The following is an 18024-nucleotide window of genomic DNA, read 5'->3' as shown; positions in this document are numbered from 1 at the left end:
AAAACATTCTTATTACCCAAACAGCTCAAATTAACTCCTATTCAAATAATGTCCTTGCTGTAGGCTGGAATATATCATAACTGTTGTTGTAAAAGCTGAATTCGGATTTGCTAGCATGCAAATTAAGACATATTCTCTTTCATTGATTTGTAATTTTCTTTGTTTATGCTCTCCATAATATGCATTCATTAGGAAACATAAAAGCTCAGTACATTGAATATACAGTGAAAGCCATCCTATATAATAAAGGGATAATATGCAAATTGACAATCACAGGATGTTCGCAGCTGCGTGGTCAAAGATGGCCCCTGCCATCTGTACACAAGATGGCCAACACAAGATGGCCAGCTGGGGAGGGCAGTTTTGGGCAATCAGGCCAGCAGGGGAGGGTATTTGGAAGTGGGGAACCAGACCTTCATGGGAGTGCAGTTGGGGTGGAACAGGCCTGTAGGGGAGGGCAGTTGGGGCAAACAGGACAGCAAGGGAGGACAGTTCAGGGGGACGAGGGCTAAAGGGGAGAGTAGTTGGGATGACCAGGCCAGCATGGGAGGGCAATTGTGGGAGACCACTTCTGCAGAAGATAAAAGAAGATAAAAGAAAGCCTTAGAATCATTTTTTTCAGATTCCACCTGAACTTGATATGTCTTTATTACTAGAATTCATTGGTGATAATGAAGGCACAGGATATTTTAAGCTATTGAAAAAGATGTTTCTCTAAGTTTTAGGAAAAGCTGCTGGGACTGAACAGCAGACACTGATTGATGGAAGAACAGATTACTCCGACTCACGTTTTTTTGTGAAGGAGAAGGCTAAGGGGCTATTTGGCTTTAGGAAATAAGCATCCTCCATTGTCTGCCTCCTTAGGCTTTTATTGTAACAACAGCTTGAACTACAACTAACTACTAGATACAATCAGCAGGGTAAGCACCCTTGAGAAAACACATGCCTCTGTAGTGTCCTTAAGCCAGGACATGTCTAAGTGAACACCTGGGGGCTCAGACTTGTTTGGAAAAGTCAAGGCAGGGGCAGGCACCTTCAGCAACTCCTGTCCAATGCCAAGCCACAGAAAGCAGCTACTTGGGCTAGCAGAAAACTTTCTGAGAAGAAAAATGGATCTTGACCTAGCTTGTCAGGTAGAAATAATTTCTGGCCATTACTTGTTAGAGCAATAGAAACTCTAAGGGAAGTTCCATGTGTAACAGCTGATGCAGCAATGCAAGCTGATTGGCCTAGAGCAGGTCTGATGGTCCATGGGCTAAACATAGATGGTCTTCACTCATTCATTCTGGTCTTGTGGTTTCTCCTCTGCAAATTACTTGAAGATTCTGAGAATATCAGGAGGCAGGAAAGACACAAAATAAGGTGGCTTCTCAATGTCATTTTGCATCTCACCAAAGAGTGCATCTCACCAAAAATATTTACCAGAAGTAATGGCTGCCATTTTGTGCTAAGACATAACATCTATTTTCCATTACCAAGCAGCAAATTTATAAGTACAACTTGGAATGATAGAATGCATCTGTTTTACTAGCAAGTATGTACTAAAGGCATTAATATCTCAGAAGGGAAATTTCAAAGTTCTGAATTTTTAAAGTTCTTGTGATTTCAAATTCTTTGATAATGATTTTGTTTCCTAAATCAGTACTTTCTTCATTCAGCTATGTCCTTTTTAAGTTGGTGATGTGGATTTTACCTTCTGATTGGTACCAGTAAGGCAGGAAAGAAGTGTGCTTTTGAAATTAAGACTCAAGGCCAGACTTTGTTAAACTATACAAATTGTATCCCTCTGAGAAAGACCAAACCTATCAGCCACTTTTGTGTGTTGCCATCATTTTTTAAACTTGCATTGTTTTTTGTTTGTTTGTTTGTTTTTGTTGTTTACTTCTAAAAGAGAAATGTTGTCATTCTGTGTGAAGAGAGTGTCTCCTATGTATCAATAGTTTATGGTCAGTAACATAAACCTTCAGTACAATAAAGACTTCATCAACACATACACACACACACACACATATATATATATATAAATAACCAAAATATAAATACATCAATCAAAGAGACACAATCCTATTCCATGAGTTATTTTTTAGGAGTAATTTTGAATTTATTTTATTTCTAATGTTAGAAATGGGTCTCAGTAGCTTAATTCCATGATTTTAAGATCATCATGAATAATTTGCTCAAGCAATACATTTAAAATGAAAGAACATTCCATTTTTAAAGCTTTTCACTTGATTTTAACTTTGCTAATTACTAGCATAATTTGGATACAATGAGCATTAAGAAATATTTAAACATTGCCCAAATTATGTGTGTAAACATTTTAAATATAAATCATTAAATAAGAACAAGATGATGATGATGATGATGATGATGAAGGCAGTTAAATGGGAGATCTCTGAACATTGTAACTTTATCCAGTTTTCTAAGAGACAGAATTCACTGTGATGAAAGGACATTACAGATCTATTCCATGGCTTATGATACCTAATTCTCAACATCACCTATAATTTGAAAGAACAATATCACCTAAAACTTTATCAAGAGTAAGTTACAAACAAAATATTAATATTTATGATAATGTATTTGCTACTTTTTACTGCATCATATAATTAAAGCACTGATAATCAAACAAAAAGAATTTTGCTTATATAGAATTATCATATGAAATGCATATAACCTCTATATAAAATACAGCATATAAACTTTATTTTATATTTTAATAGCATCATTAGTAGCAAACTTTCCTTCTCTGCTTATTACATGTCCAGCTATTGTCATTAATCTGAATCATTTTATTACAGAAGTTGCACTACATATGTGTAAACATACCCAAGTACTACACTAAATATGTATTTTGCCTTTCTATGTCTCTGTATTTTTTCTCCAATAAGGAACTAAGAAAGTTATAGGTTGAATTTGTTCATTTTCTATTGTGTCCGTATGCCATGATTTACTTATCCATTTTATAACCAATGAGCAATTATGATTTCTCAATTTGACCATTTACATGACACCTCAATTTCAGCTATTAATAACAGAACTAACATGCATATTTTGCAAGTATATTCTGTCAAACATGTACAAAAAATTCTCTAGTATAAAAAGGAGAAGTACAATTAATGGGTCTTGGAATATATGCGTGTTCACATTGAATGCATAATGCCATACTCTTGAACAAAGTTGGTTTATCAATGCATAATCCAAGAAATATAGTATGAATATTTCTATTATTTCAGATCCTTTTCAACATTAAAAGCATCACACTAATATTAACACTTTTATGTTTATGTAACATATTATTGCACTTAACTTTCACAATTCTTTTTTGATTCTACTTTCAAAGTTATCTTTAGTTAGAAAAAATTTGTGTTACTTTTTCCGTTTCAGCAACTATAATTCTATATATAATTATTCATATTACATTGTATATTATTTATACATTTATCAATTATTTCATTATAGACTTTTATAACCATACTTCTTCAGGTCTCAAATACTCTACTGTTACCAAAAACTGTTAATACAGTGGTGATATACCCTTTGGCCAAATATTATGTCTTATCACTTTAAAAAAATATAAATTCTAAAGGCATGTTGTAGAGAAATTTTAGTGCTGTTTAACAAACTCTGATACAGAGAAATGCTGAATGTTTTCTATTAAGGTATTTTCTCATAGAATGCACCAGGTTATTTCAAATTCTGTCTATAAAGGCAAAGGTTTTGGTTTTCTCAGAGAATTTAAGTGCCACAGTGGCCTCAAGGCAATCTGTCTTAGCTTGCTGTTTCCAAAGATTATAATAAAAGCATGGCCTGAGGGAAAGGAAGTTGAAATCACCATGATAAGCATCATGACTTCATATGACTGTATTATAGTGAAGATCCAACTTGCTGTTAGAATAGAAATAATGTAAGTGATGAAGAGGAGGAGGAACATTGTCACCATCTTCATGGCCCTTCTATGGGCCTCTGTGCTTGAGTCCCCTGAGCCAGTCAAGTTGAGCTGAAAATTCTTAGTGTGTCTCACCAAGGACAGAAATAAAAGGAGCAAAGAAATCAGGGACAGGAAAAAGGGAATAATATAGGTCAAACTAAGAAGAAGAAGACTTTTGAGAAAGAGTATTTCATTTTCTTCAAACCGCAGAGTCATATTTGTGTCATGTGTCCTGTATGAATTAAACCACAATTCAGTAAGAGCATCATTCATTAAGAGGTTAAGAGACAGGAGGAAGAAAGACCCCAGGAAAAGCAGAAGAAGCACTCCGTTGATTTTCCACTTCAGCCACGTGAAAAAGGAATGGGAGAAATTGGCTATCTTAAGGAAGTAGAAAATGCTGAGGCAGGTGGCAAGCCACGTAGTTAGGTGGTTAGTTAGTGCCCAAAGAATACTAACCACCCTTTCTAGTTTACCAGTAGCGTACAGATGTGGAGCTATCCCCATAATAAATGAATCAAAGAGTATCACCAACAGTTGAATGATTCTGGCCAGAGCCAAGCTGGTGAGGATCAGATCAGCTGAGGAAACTTTCCCAGTCCTGAGCCATTCCATGCAGTTCACCAGTCCGATGAACCCATTTCCCAGCACTCCTAAGATGAGCATTCCTGTTGACACAACCAGAAAGGTGGCCTTCATTTCAAATGACATTGCTATAAGAGTGTTTCTAATGTTGTGCCTCAATGAAAGCTTTATAGTGAAACAGTTGCAAATGGACATCCATTTACGATGCTTTCCATAAATATTTCATCATAATTCCAGAAAGAACAACCAAAATTCTGCCTTGAGATGTAGTTCCAGGGACCTTCACAAAAGAATAGTCCATTTTGTTTGAATTGTAATTCCAGTGCTAAACTGAACAGTGCTGTAAAGACACATACATTTCAGGCATACCTGTAGTATTGCTTATAGTCGCTACTATCCTACCTAATAAAGAGGAATATGCTAATTGACTTCCACACCATCACAAAGATGGTGGCACCCACAGCCAATAAGGTAGGAATATGCTAATTGACTGCCCCACCCTCAAAGATAGCAGCACCCACAGCCACAAGATGGCAGTGCCCAGACCCTTAAGCCTTGCTGTGCATCTGCCTCCAGGGTCCCCTAGTCTCCTCAGCCTCCAGCCACCCAGGGCTGGCCTGAGGCACAGGCAAGCCTCAGATGGCAGCTGCCCAGCCACCAAGGGTCGCCCCATGCTCAGGGAACCTGGGCCAACTGAGGCTTGTGCTGCCACCAGTTATAGCAGCATAGATATATGGGTTGCCACCTTTGCCTTATCACCAGGTCACCTACAGCCTCTGAGGACTCCCAGACTGTGAGAGGGAAGGCAAGGCTGAGGGACCCCTCTCCAATGAATGAATTTGCATGCACCTGGCCTCTAGTATAAACATAAATCTTCTCCACTTATCTTGACACCAGCTGCAAATTTTCCTTTGTGCCACTGACTAAATGAAGAAAGCAAAATATGTAAACTTGCAAATCTGAGAGAGATTATTTTCCACCAATTTGTATTTATATTTCCTTGGAACATACATCTAAATGCAAATATTTTAAATTTTAAATAGTAATTGCTAGGGGGAAAGCTTTTATATAATTCAGTTATGATTTGCTACTTATCAATAAGATCCTTATACATATCTAGTATTTTTGTTGATGTAATTTAATTTACATAAATAATTTATTGCAATTATTTCTAGTGCAAAGACCACACCCAAGTCCTAGAACAAATAACTAAAAATAATCATGGGCAAATAGTATAGAAGTTAAGTCAGAAGTTATAAGCAATGTATACCAGGAATATACACAAGGCAGCTACAAAAGCTACAATGTAAAATCAATTATAGTTTTGTGAAGTCAGGAATATTTAGTAGGAACTTGAATTATTTAGAATTTATGAAGAAATGCAGAAATACATTTAAGATTGATGTAAAGGCATGCCAAATTATCAGTGACATGAACAAATAGCCCTCTAAGCAGAGGAACTTTCTTTGTTTTACAATATCTTATTGGCTTTTCAACTGAAAAGCTTCTGAGGTTTCTAAGTGCCCTCCAATATCCATGTCCTAAACAGAAAGTCTCCTTTCTGGGCAATAGAGTGACTATGTTTTTCAGACTCCCTTACAGATGGTATGGCAATGTCAGTGCTGTGGATCCATGTTTTGTGAATGAAAATTAAGTGCACCATTTATAGGCCCACACTCAAAGCATCTCCCACACATGCCCTGCTGTCTGCAATGGCCATGATTGAAGCCAATTGTGGAAAGCACATGTCTGAGATGGCATACTTGTGATCAGCCTTCTTCCATGGATAACTGCATAGAGGAGACACCTTGAACACATCAGGACTGTGTAAAAAGCAATAGGAAATTTAGATTATGTATGAGTCGCTTTATGTTTTGGAGCCTATTGGTGACTTCTGTTCATTCTCACAGTCTAAGGCAGGAAATCTATGCCACCTACTGATTTTGTGATAGATTTTGATTTTATTGGTTTTCTAGATCTAATGTGGCTTATTCATGTAATTATTTAATATTTAGAATATCATTTTCTCCAGTTATGCCATGGGCTGGGTTTTATGTTCTGGAGACTTAGCAGGGAACAGGAAAGACATTATCTCAAATTATAGTTCTTATATTCTACTAAGCAGACAAGTGATAAAGAAAAAAAGGAATAAATCAGATGAGTGAAATATATATAAGGTATAGATATTATTGTTAAAATATCATAATACTACCATTTTAGTTGTTGAACAAGGTTATACTGATTTTTCTTCTTAAAAAAAAAATCTTTTTTTCTTTATTGTTTAAAGTATTATAATACATGTTTTCTTTTTCCCAGTTTGACCGCCCCCCCAGTCACTTCCACTTCCCAGGACAAGCCACACCGCCCCAGTTATTGAACAAGGTTATACATTTCTTTCTTATGATAGAACTCAAAAACAAATATATTTCAACACACTGTCTATTTCACTATTTCCTATAAGATTATAATACAAACAGATCTCAAGACTTTTTTTATAATGTTACATAGATGTCATAGATATCAGTTTCCATGTGTTCAGAAAGATCATTGACTTATGTATCATAATTATATACTACACTTATTTTGAGCATATATTTAAGATAGGTAAAAATTAAATGTTTTCTCTGAAGTTTAAAAGGAATCTGAAATAGAAAGATGGACCAGATGATTCCAAATTCAGAGGCCCAAACATGGTGAATATGTAAACTAAATTAATTGATATAAGTTTTTGAATTGGAAAATGTTTTCTCAATTTAAAACCAATAGCATCAGTAAAGACATCATGATTATTTTGCTTTCTTCTTTATTACAATTGTAGTACTTGTTTATTTTCCAATCTTTTACCTATTGTATTAAATCTAATAATCTTTAGTACTATTTATTGTGCCTGAATATGAAATACATTCTAAATGTGTTTGACATTTTTTAAATTTCATTACAATCTTTTCCTAAGAGTTCTGATTGTTTTCTATTAGCCAAGAAGTAAGAATTCATGATGTAACAATATCTATTTCAAGCATGTATCCTCAGAGTGTGATTTAGAATTGAATACCCTTGCCATCCCAAAGATTAGAGGTTCAAACAAGAAAATTTGAACTCACTATGGTACATATGTGTGGTACTAATTATAGTTGAAAATGTCAGTAATTCCCTGAGATGAGTTATCAGTCCTTAAAATTGCATAAATATAGAGCATAAATTCTTTGCTTGCAGGATGATAACATAGAATATGTATGTGAAGTATTCATAAATTTACAATTCTGAGCAATTTCTTACAATATTTTATAAAATTAGATTGTTTACCTGAAAACTATAATATGGCAATCTTATAATCTTTCTTGTATTTTTTATAAACATGCACACATGTATATTTTTGTGATTAACTTCAGTACAAGCTTTTCTAGGTATACATTACCTAATTCCATGCACATTAAGAAAGGTAGTAGGAAGTACAAAACATTGCAAACTTCACCAGTTTATTTTCTTGCAAAAGACACAAGGTTTCCCGTTGATTTCCTTTCCTTCAGCCAGCACCTCACCTGCCTCAGAAATGACAGAAAGGCTTGTCTCAGTTTCTTATTCCCCAAAATCAGGATAAATGAGTGGCTTGATGGATACAGGGCTCCAAGAACCTTGCAAACCATGGTAAGTGAATTGTTCTGCTGAGTACTTGAATTCCAAACTGAGATGATTTGAGCAAAGAAGAAAATGACAAACAACAAGAGAAAGGCAATCACAGTTTGCATAGCTCTTATGTGGACCTCGGTGCTGGGATCTTGAGATTCTTTGCCACTGAGCTGCATCTTCTTCAGATGTTTCCACAGTGAAAAGATTAACAGCAGAACAGCTTTCAGAGACATAGTAAAGGGTATGAAGTTTGCAAGAATGAATATGATCACATTTGAAATGTATGTAATGTCACTCAATTTGCTCTCCCAAGTGATATTTCCTTTATATACATTCATCTCCATTTTTGTATTTGTGCTTACCACTGCAAGATGAAAAATCAAGAAGACCAAAGTGCCCCAGAGTATCATGAGAACCACTCTTTTGGCTCTCCATTTTAGGTGAAGAAATAAAAGGCTGGAGAAATTGGCTATCTTGAGCAAATAAAGTATGCTGAGGCTACAAGCAAGCCATAGACTAAAATGGTTGCTAACTACCCAGGAAATATGAACAATACTTTTTACTTCTGAATTATAGATGGGTGGATGCAGCACAGTCCCATACCAATTGAATACTATTATCGCGAGCAAAGTAATTCTGGAGACAGCCAGAGCAGTGAGAATTCCATCAGCACAGGAGATCTTGTGTTTCTTGACCCAGTCAATGCAGTTCACCAGCGCTATGAAGCCATTGGCAGAACTTCCTAGAACACATTGCACTATTATGAGGATGGAAAGAATGCTCAGTAATAAATTTATCATGTCCAAAACATAAAAAGCCAAGTCTAATATTATTGGCTGTGAATCCTTTACTATTCTGGCCTTAAGTTCTATTTGCAGCTGATCTTGAATGTGAATAAAATTCTTCTTTCTTTTAAATTCTATGACCAATGCCAAGAAGAAAGCAACAGGGAATGCTAATGCAAGAGTACAATGTTTTCTTTATGAAAACATTCTTATTACCCAAACAGCTCAAATTAACTCCTATTCAAATAATGTCCTTGCTATAGGCTGGAATATATCATAACTGATGCTCTTGTAAAAGCTGAATTTTCATTTGCCAGCATGCAAATGTAGACATATTCTCTTTCATTGATTTGCAATTTTCTTTGTTTAAGCTCTCCATAATTTGTTTTCATCAACTGTGTCTTTAGGAAAATGTAAAAGCCCAATACTTTTAATATACAGTGAAAGCTGGCCTATATAAAGAAGAGGTAATATGCAAATTGACCATCACATCTACACAAGTTTTCTGCCCCCATTTGGTCAAAGATTGCCCCCCCATGTGGACACAAGATGGCCACCATAAGATGACCAGCAGAGTCGGGCAGTTGGGAGGGATCAGGTCTGCAAGGCAGAGCTTAGGGGCCAGCAGGTGAGGAGAGTTGAGAGGAGCCAGGCCTGCAAGGGAGGGCAGTTGAGGGTGACAAGGACTTCAGGGGAGGACAGTTGGGAGGGATAATACCTACAGTTGAGGGTAGTTGGGGGGAACCATGCCTTGTTAGGGAGGGCAGTTGGGGGAACTTTGTCTGCAGGGAAGGGCAGTTTGGAGGTACAAGGCCTGAAGGTAGGGCCGTTGGGGAGGGCCAGGCCTGCACATGGGGCAGTTAGGGGTGACCAGGCTTGCAGGGAAGGCAATTAGGGGTGACCGGGCTAGCAAGGAAGAACATTTGGGGGTGACCAGGCCTGCAGGGAGGGCAGTTGTGGACAACCAGGCATGAAGGGGAGGACAGTTAGAGGTAACCGGGACAGCAGGGGAGGGCAGTTAGAGGTGACCGGCCCTCCAGGGGTGGGCTTTTGGGAGTGACCAGGCCTGCAAGAAAAAGCTGTTGAAGGGGAAGCAGGCATGCAGTGGAAGGCTGTAGGGAGTTTCCAGGTCTGCAGGGGAGAACAGTTGTGGTGAGACCAAGACTTCAGGGGAAGGCAGTTTGGGCAACCAGGCTGGCAGGGAAGGGCAGTTAGGGTGACCAGACTGGCAAGGGAGAGCAGTTAGGGGCATTCGGGCCTGCAGAGGAACAGTTCAGCATTGATCAGACTGGCAGGGGAGTGGTTAGCAGGTAATCAGCCTGGTAGGCAGAAGCAGTTAAGGGCAATCAGGCAAGTAGGCAGGTGAGTGGTTGGAGTTAGCTGTCCTGGATTGTGAGAGGGATGTCTGACTGTCTATTTAATGGGTTAAGGCCTAAATGGGTAGTCAGGCATCACTCAAAGGCTCCCAAATTGGAGACAGTTCAGGCTGGGCTGAGGGGACCCCCCCCCCCCCATCCATGTACGAATTTCCTGCACCTGGCCTCTAGTCAAAGGATAAGGACAAACACTTAAGAGCAGATTAATCCTTCTGAGCTGACCTCATTCGTCTTGTGTTCCATTTCCAGAGGTTACTTAATAGAAATAGATGCAACTACTATTAGAGAATATCTTCCTAGATTTTGTAAAGCTGCATTGTAAGGCATTTTTACTATAGCAACAGATATTCAAAATGCAACACAGTAGTTTATGAGACACAACCTCTTTATTACCTAAGGTTGGGCTGACAGTTACAAGACATAGTGTACAAATTAGTAATCATCCAGAAAAAAAGAGGAAAAGATCAAATGCATGAGTTTATAAAGAAAGAGGTATAGAAGTACTTCAACCTACTTTCCTACAACCAGTCCCTTGAAGCAAAAGAAGATCTAAGAAAGCCTTAGAATCAGTTTTTCAGATACCACCTGAATTTCATTTGTCTTTTTTAAAATATATATATTTTATTGATTCGTTTACAGGGAGGATGAAAGAGGGATAGAGAGCTAGAAACATCGATGAGACAGAGACATCGATCATCAGCTGCATCTTGCACACTGCCTACTGGGGATGTGCCCGCACCCAAGGTACATGCTCTTGACCAGAATCAAACCTGGGACCTTTCAGTCCCCTGGCCGACGCTCTATCCGCTCAGCCAAACCGGTTTCGGGCATATGTCTTTATTACTAAGATTCATTGGTGATAATGAAGACACAGGATAGTTTAAGCTATTGAAAAAAATGTTTCTCCAAATTTCAGGAAAAGCTACTGACCAGCAGACCCTGAATGATGGATGAACAGATTATTCTGACTCACGTTTTTTGTGAAGGAGAAGGCTAAGGGGCTATTTGGCTTTAGGAAATAAGCATCCTTGATTTCCTGCCTCCTTAGGCTTTTATTGTAACAACAGCTTGAACTACAACTAACAATTAAATACAATCAGCAGGGCAAACACCCTTGAGAAAACACATGCCTCTGTAGTGTCCTTAAGCCAGGACATGTCTAAGTGAACACCTGAGGGCTCAGACTTTTTTGGAAAAGTCAAGGCAGGGGCAGGCACCTTCAGCAACTCCTGTCCAATGCCAAGCCACAGAAAGCAGCTATTTGGGCTAGTAGAAAACTTTCTGAGAAGAAAAATGGATCTTGACCTAGCTTGTCAGGTAGAAATAATTTCTGGCCATTACTTGTTAGAGCAATAGAAACTCCAAGGGAAGTTCCATGTGTAACAGCTGATGCAGCAATGCAAGCTGATTGGCCTAGAGCAGGTCTGATGGTCCATGGGCTAAAATAGATGGTCTTCACTCATTCATTCTGGTCTTGTGGTTTCTCCTCTGCAAATTACTTGAAGATTCTGAGAATATCAGGAGGCAGGCAAGACACAAAATAAGGTGGCTTCTCAATGTCATTTTGCATCTCACCAAAGAGTGCATCTCACCAAAAATATTTACCAGAAGTAATGGCTGCCATTTTGTGCTAAGACATAACATCTATTTTCCATTACCAAGCAGCATATTTATAAGTACAACTTGGAATGATAGAATGCATCTGTTTTACTAGCAGGTATGTACAAAGGCATTAATATCTCAGGAGGGAAATTTCAAAGTTCTGAATTTTTAAAGTTCTTGTGATTTCAAATTCTTTGATAATGATTTTGTTTCCTAAATCAGTACTTTCTTCACTCAGCTATATCCTTTTTAAGTTGGTGATGTGGATTCTACCTTCTGATTGACACCAGTAAGGCAGGAAGGAAGTGTGCTTTTGAAATTAAGATTCAAGGCCAGACTTTGTTAAATTATAAAATTGTATCCCTCTGAGAAAGACCAAACCTATCAGCCACTTTTGTGTATTGCCATCATTTTTTAAACTTGCATTGTTTTTTTTTTGTTTGTTTGTTTTTATTGTTTACTTCTAAAAGAGAAAAATTGTCATTATTCTGTATGAAGAGACTATCTCCTATGTAGTTTATGGTCAGTAACATAAACCTTCAGTACAATAAAGACTTTATCAATAGGAGTAATTTTGAATTTATTTTATTTCTAATGTTAGAAATGGGTCTCAGTAGCTTAATTCCATGATTTTAAGATTATCCATGTATAATTTGCTCAAGCAATACATTTAAAATGAAAGAACATTCCATTTTTAAAGCTTTTCACTTGATTTTAACTTTGCTAATTACTAACATAATTTAGATACAATGAGCATTAAGAAATAATTTACACATTGCCCAAATTATGTGTGTAAACATTTTAAATATAAATCATTAAATAAGAACAAGATGATGATGATGATGATGATGATGATGATGATGAAGGCAGTTAAATGGGAGATCTCTGAACAGTGTAACTTTATCCAGTTTTCTAAAAGACAGAATTCACTGTGATGAAAGGACATTACAGATCTATTCCATGGCTTATGATACCTAATTCTCAACATCAGGTCTAATTTGAAAGAACAATATCACCTAAAACTTTATCAAGAGTAAGTTACAAACAAAATATTTATGATAATGTATTTGCTATTTTTTACTGCATCATATAATTAAGGCACTGATAATCAAACAAAACAAATTTTGCTTATATAGAATTATCATATGAAATGTATATAACCTCTATATAAAATACAGCATATAAACTTATTTCATATTTTAATAGCATCATTAGTAAGCAAACTTTCCTTCTCTGCTTATTACATGTCCAGCTATTGTCATTAATCTGAATCATTTTATTACAGAAGTTGCACTACATATGTGTAAACATACCCAAGTACTACACTAAATATGTATTTTGCTTTTACATATTTGCCTTTCTATGTTTCTGCATTTTTTCTCCAATAAGGAACTAAGAAAGTTATATGTTGAATTTGTTCATTTTCTATTGTGTCCGTATGCCATGATTTATCCATTTTATAACCAATGAGCAATTATATGATTTCTCAATATGACACATCAATTTCAGCCATTAATAACAGAATTAACATGCATATTTTGCAAGTATATTCTGTCACACATGTATAAAAAATTCTCTAGTATAAAAAGGAGAAGTACAATTATTGGGTCTTAGGATATGCGTATTCACATTGTATGCATAATGCCATACTCTTGAACAAAGTTGTTTATCAATGCATAATCCAAGAAATACAGTATGAATATTTCTATTATTTCAGATCGTTTTCAACATTAAAAGCATCACACTAATATTAACACTTTTATGTTTACATAACGTATTATTACACTTAACTTTCACAATTCTTTTTTGATTCTATTTTCAAAGTTATCTTTAGTTAGAAAAAATTTGTGTTACTTTTTCCTTTTCAGTAACTATAATTCTATATATAATTATTCATATTACATTGTATATTATTTATACATTTATCAATTATTTCATTATAGACTTTTATAACCATACTTCTTCAGATCTCAAATACTCTACTGTTACCAAAAACTTTAATAGAGTGGTGATATACCATTGGTCAAATATTATGTCTTATCACTTTAAAAAAATATAATTACTAAAGGCATGTTGTAGAGAAATTTTAGTGCTATTTAACAGACTCTGATATAAAGAAATGCTGAACGTTTTCTATTAAGGTATTTTCTCATAGAATGCACCAGGTTATTTCAAATTCTGTCTATAAAGGCAAAGGTTTTGGTTTTCTCAGAGAATTTAAGTGCCACAGTGGCCTCAAGGCAATCTGTTTTAGCTTGCTGTTTCCAAAGATTATAATAAAAGCATGGCCTGAGGGAAAAGCAGTTGAAATCATCATGAAAAGCATCATAACTTCATATGACTCTACTATAGTGAAGATCCAACTTGCTGTTAGAATAGAAATAATGTAAGTGATAAAGAGGAGGAGGAACATTGTCACCATCTTCATGGCCCTTCTATGGGCCTCTGTGCTTGAGTCCCCCGAGCCGGTCAAGTTGAGCTGAAAATTCTTGGTGTGTCTCACCAAGGACAGAAATAAAAGGAGCAAAGAGATCAGGGACAGGAAAAAGGGAATAATATAGGTCAAACTAAGAAGAAGAAGACTTTTGAGAAAGAATATTTCATTTTCTTCAAACCGCAAAGTCATATTTGTTTCATGTGCCCTGTAGGAATTCAACCACAATTCACTGAGAGCACCATTCATTAAGAGGTTAAGAGACAGGAGGAAGAAAGACCCCAGTAAAAGCAGAAGCAGCACTCTGTTGATTTTCCACTTCAGCCACGTGAAAAAGGAATGGGAGAAATTGGCTATCTTAAGGAAGTAGAAAATGCTGAGGCAGGTGGCAAACCACATAGTTAGGTGGTTAGTTAGTGCCCGAAGAATACTAACCACCCTTTCTAGTTTACCAGTAGCGTACAGATGTGGAGCTATCCCCATTATAAATGAATCCAAGAGTATCACCAACAGTTGAATGATTCTGGCCAGAGCCAAGCTGGTGAGGATCAGATCAGCTGAGGAAACTTTCCCAGTCCTGAGCCATTCCATGCAGTTCACCAGTCCGATGAACCCATTTCCCAGCACTCCTAAGATGAGCATTCCTGTTGACACAACCAGAAAGGTGGCCTTCATTTCAATTGACATTGCTATAAGAGTGTTTCTAATGTTGTGCCTCAATGAAAGCTTTATAGTGAAACAGTTGTAGATGGACATCCATTTACAATGTTTTCCATAAACATTTCCATCATAATTCCAGAAAGAACAACCAAAATTCTGCCTTGATATGTAGTTCCAGAGACTTTCACAAAAGAATAGTCCATTTTGTTTGAATTGTAATTCCAGTGCTAAACTGAACAGTGCTGTAAAGACACAAGCATTTCAGGCATACCTATAGTATTGCTTACAGTCAGCTACTATCCTATCTAATATAGAGGAATATGGTAATTGATCCTCACACCATCACAAAGATTGTGGTGCCCACAGCCAATAGGGAGGGAATATGCTAATTGAGTACCCTTCTCTCATAGATAGCAATACCCACAGCCACAAGATGGCAGGACCCAGACCCCTAAGCTTTGCTGTGCATCTTCTTTCAGAGTCCCCCAGTATCCTGAGCCCCCAGCTGCCCAGGGCCAGCCTGAGGCACAGGCAAGTCTCAGATGGCAGCTGCCCAGCCACCCAGGGCCATACCACGCTCACGTAACTAAAGCTGCCTGAAGCTTGTGCTGCCAGCAGTGGCAGCAACAGAGATGTAGGGGGCGTAGTCTATACCTGATAACTAGGTCACCTACAGCCTCTGAGGACTCCCAGACTGTGAGAGGGGAAACATGGCTGAGGGACCCCTCTCCAATGAATGAATTTGCATGCACCTGGCCTCTAGTATAAACATAAATGTTCTCTACTTATCTTGACACCAGCTGCAAATTTTCCTTTGTGCCACTGAATATATGGAGGAAAAAAATATGTAAATATGCAAATATGAGAGAGATTATTTTCCACAAATTTGAATTTCTATCTCTTTGGAACAAAAATGTAAATGAAAATATTTTAAATTTTGAATAGCAATTGCTAGGGGGAAAGCTTTTATCTAATTCAGTTATGATTTGCTACTTATCAATAAGATCCTTGTACATATCTAGTATTTTTGTTGATGTAATTTAATTTACATAAATCACTTATTGCAATTATTTCTAATTCAAAGACCACACCCAAGTCCTAGAACAAATAACTAAAAATAATCATGGGCAAATAGTATAGAAGTTAAGTCAGAAGTTATAAGCAATGTATACCAGGAATATACACAAGGCAGCTACAAAAGCTACAATGTAAAATCAATTATAGTTTTGTGAAGTCAGGAATATTTAGTAGGAACTTGAATTATTTAGAATTTATGAAGAAATGCAGAAATACATTTAAGACTGATGTAAAGGCATGACAAATTATCAGTGACATGAACAAATATGGCACCCTTCTAAGCGGAGTAACTTTCTTTCTTTTACAATATCTAACTGGCTTTTCAACTGAAAAGCTTCTGAGGTTTCTAAGTGCCCTCCAATATCCATGTCCTAAACAGAAAGTCTCCTTTCTGGGCAATAGAGTGACTATGTTTTTCAGACTCCCTTACAGATGGCATGGCAATGTCAGTGCTGTGGATCCATGTTTTGTGAATGAAAATTAAGTGCACCATTTATAGGCCCACACCCAAAGCATCTCCCACACATGCCCTGCTGTCTGCAATGGCCATGATTGAAGCCAATTGTGGAAAGCACATGTCTGAGATGGCATACTTGTGATCAGCCTTCTTCCATGGATAACTGCATAGAGGAGACACCTTGAACACATCAGGACTGTGTAAAAAGCAATAGGAAATTTAGATTATGTATGAGTCGCTTTATGTTTTGGAGCCTATTGGTGACTTCTGTTCATTCTCACAGTCTAAGGCAGGAAATCTATGCCACCTACTGATTTTGTGATAGATTTTGATTTTATTGGTTTTCTAGATCTAATGTGGCTTATTCATGTAATTATTTAATATTTAGAATATCATTTTCTCCAGTTATGCCATGGGCTGGGTTTTATGTTCTGGAGACTTAGCAGGGAACAGGAAAGACATTATCTCAAATTATAGTTCTTATATTCTACTAAGCAGACAAATGATAAAGAAAAAAAGGAATAAATCAGATGAGTGAAATATATATAAGGTATAGATATTATTGTTAAAATATCATAATACTACCATTTTAGTTGTTGAACAAGGTTATACTGTTCTTTCTTCTTAAAAAAAAAAATCTTTCTTTCTTTATTGTTTAAAGTATTACATGTTTCCTTTTTCCCAGTTTGACCGCTCCCCCAGTCACTTCCACTTCCCAGGACAAGCCATACCGCCCCAGGTGTTGAACAAGTTTATACATTTCTTTCTTATGATAGAACTCAAAAACAAATATATTTCAACACACTGTCTATTTCACTATTTCCTATAAGATTATAATACAAACAGATCTCAAGACTTTTTTTATAATGTTACATAGATGTCATAGATATCAGTTTCCATGTGTTCAGAAAGATCATTGACTTATGTATCATAATTATATACTACACTTATTTTGAGCATATATTTAAGATAGGTAAAAATTAAATGTTTTCTCTGAAGTTTAAAAGGAATCTGAAATAGAAAGATGGACCAGATGATTCCAAATTCAGAGGCCCAAACATGGTGAATATGTAAACTAAATTAATTGATATAAGTTTTTGAATTGGAAAATGTCTTCTCAATTTAAAACCAATAGCATCAGTAAAGACATCATGATTATTTTGCTTTCTTCTTTATTACAATTGTAGTACTTGTTTATTTTCCAATCTTTTACCTATTGTATTAAATCTAATAATCTTTAGTACTATTTATTGTGCCTGAATATGAAATACATTCTAAATGTGTTTGACATTTTTTAAATTTCATTACAATCTTTTCCTAAGAGTTCTGATTGTTTTCTATTAGCCAAGAAGTAAGAATTCATGATGTAACAATATCTATTTCAAGCATGTATCCTCAGAGTGTGATTTAGAATTGAATACCCTTGCCATCCCAAAGATTAGAGGTTCAAACAAGAAAATTTGAACTCACTGTGGTACATATGTGTGGTA

At 36.4% G+C, this 18024-nt stretch overlaps 3 protein-coding genes across 3 annotated transcripts in view; all 3 read right to left on the bottom strand.

Annotated features, from left to right (window-relative positions):
• Positions 1 to 18024, bottom strand: part of LOC311619388 (taste receptor type 2 member 43-like) — a 197990-nt gene that overhangs the window by 108476 nt on the left and 71490 nt on the right. The window lies entirely within an intron of this gene.
• Positions 1 to 18024, bottom strand: part of LOC311618667 (taste receptor type 2 member 19-like) — a gene marked incomplete at both ends in the record, with an annotated part of 83396 nt that overhangs the window by 44426 nt on the left and 20946 nt on the right. The gene's annotated exons all lie outside the window — the stretch shown is intronic.
• Positions 7993 to 8943, bottom strand: LOC311618671 (taste receptor type 2 member 19-like; the record flags this gene model as incomplete). The annotated part of the gene is made up of 1 exon (XM_084876221.1): positions 7993 to 8943. The coding sequence occupies one exon, from the start codon at positions 8941 to 8943 to the stop codon at positions 7993 to 7995; it is 951 nt and encodes a 316-aa protein (XP_084732347.1).

This window comes from Pipistrellus hanaki, assembly GCF_964339955.1.
Source record: "Pipistrellus hanaki genome assembly, chromosome: 3".
Taxonomy (NCBI): Eukaryota; Metazoa; Chordata; class Mammalia; order Chiroptera; family Vespertilionidae; genus Pipistrellus; species Pipistrellus hanaki.
This window is presented reverse-complemented; position numbering and strand designations above follow the sequence as displayed.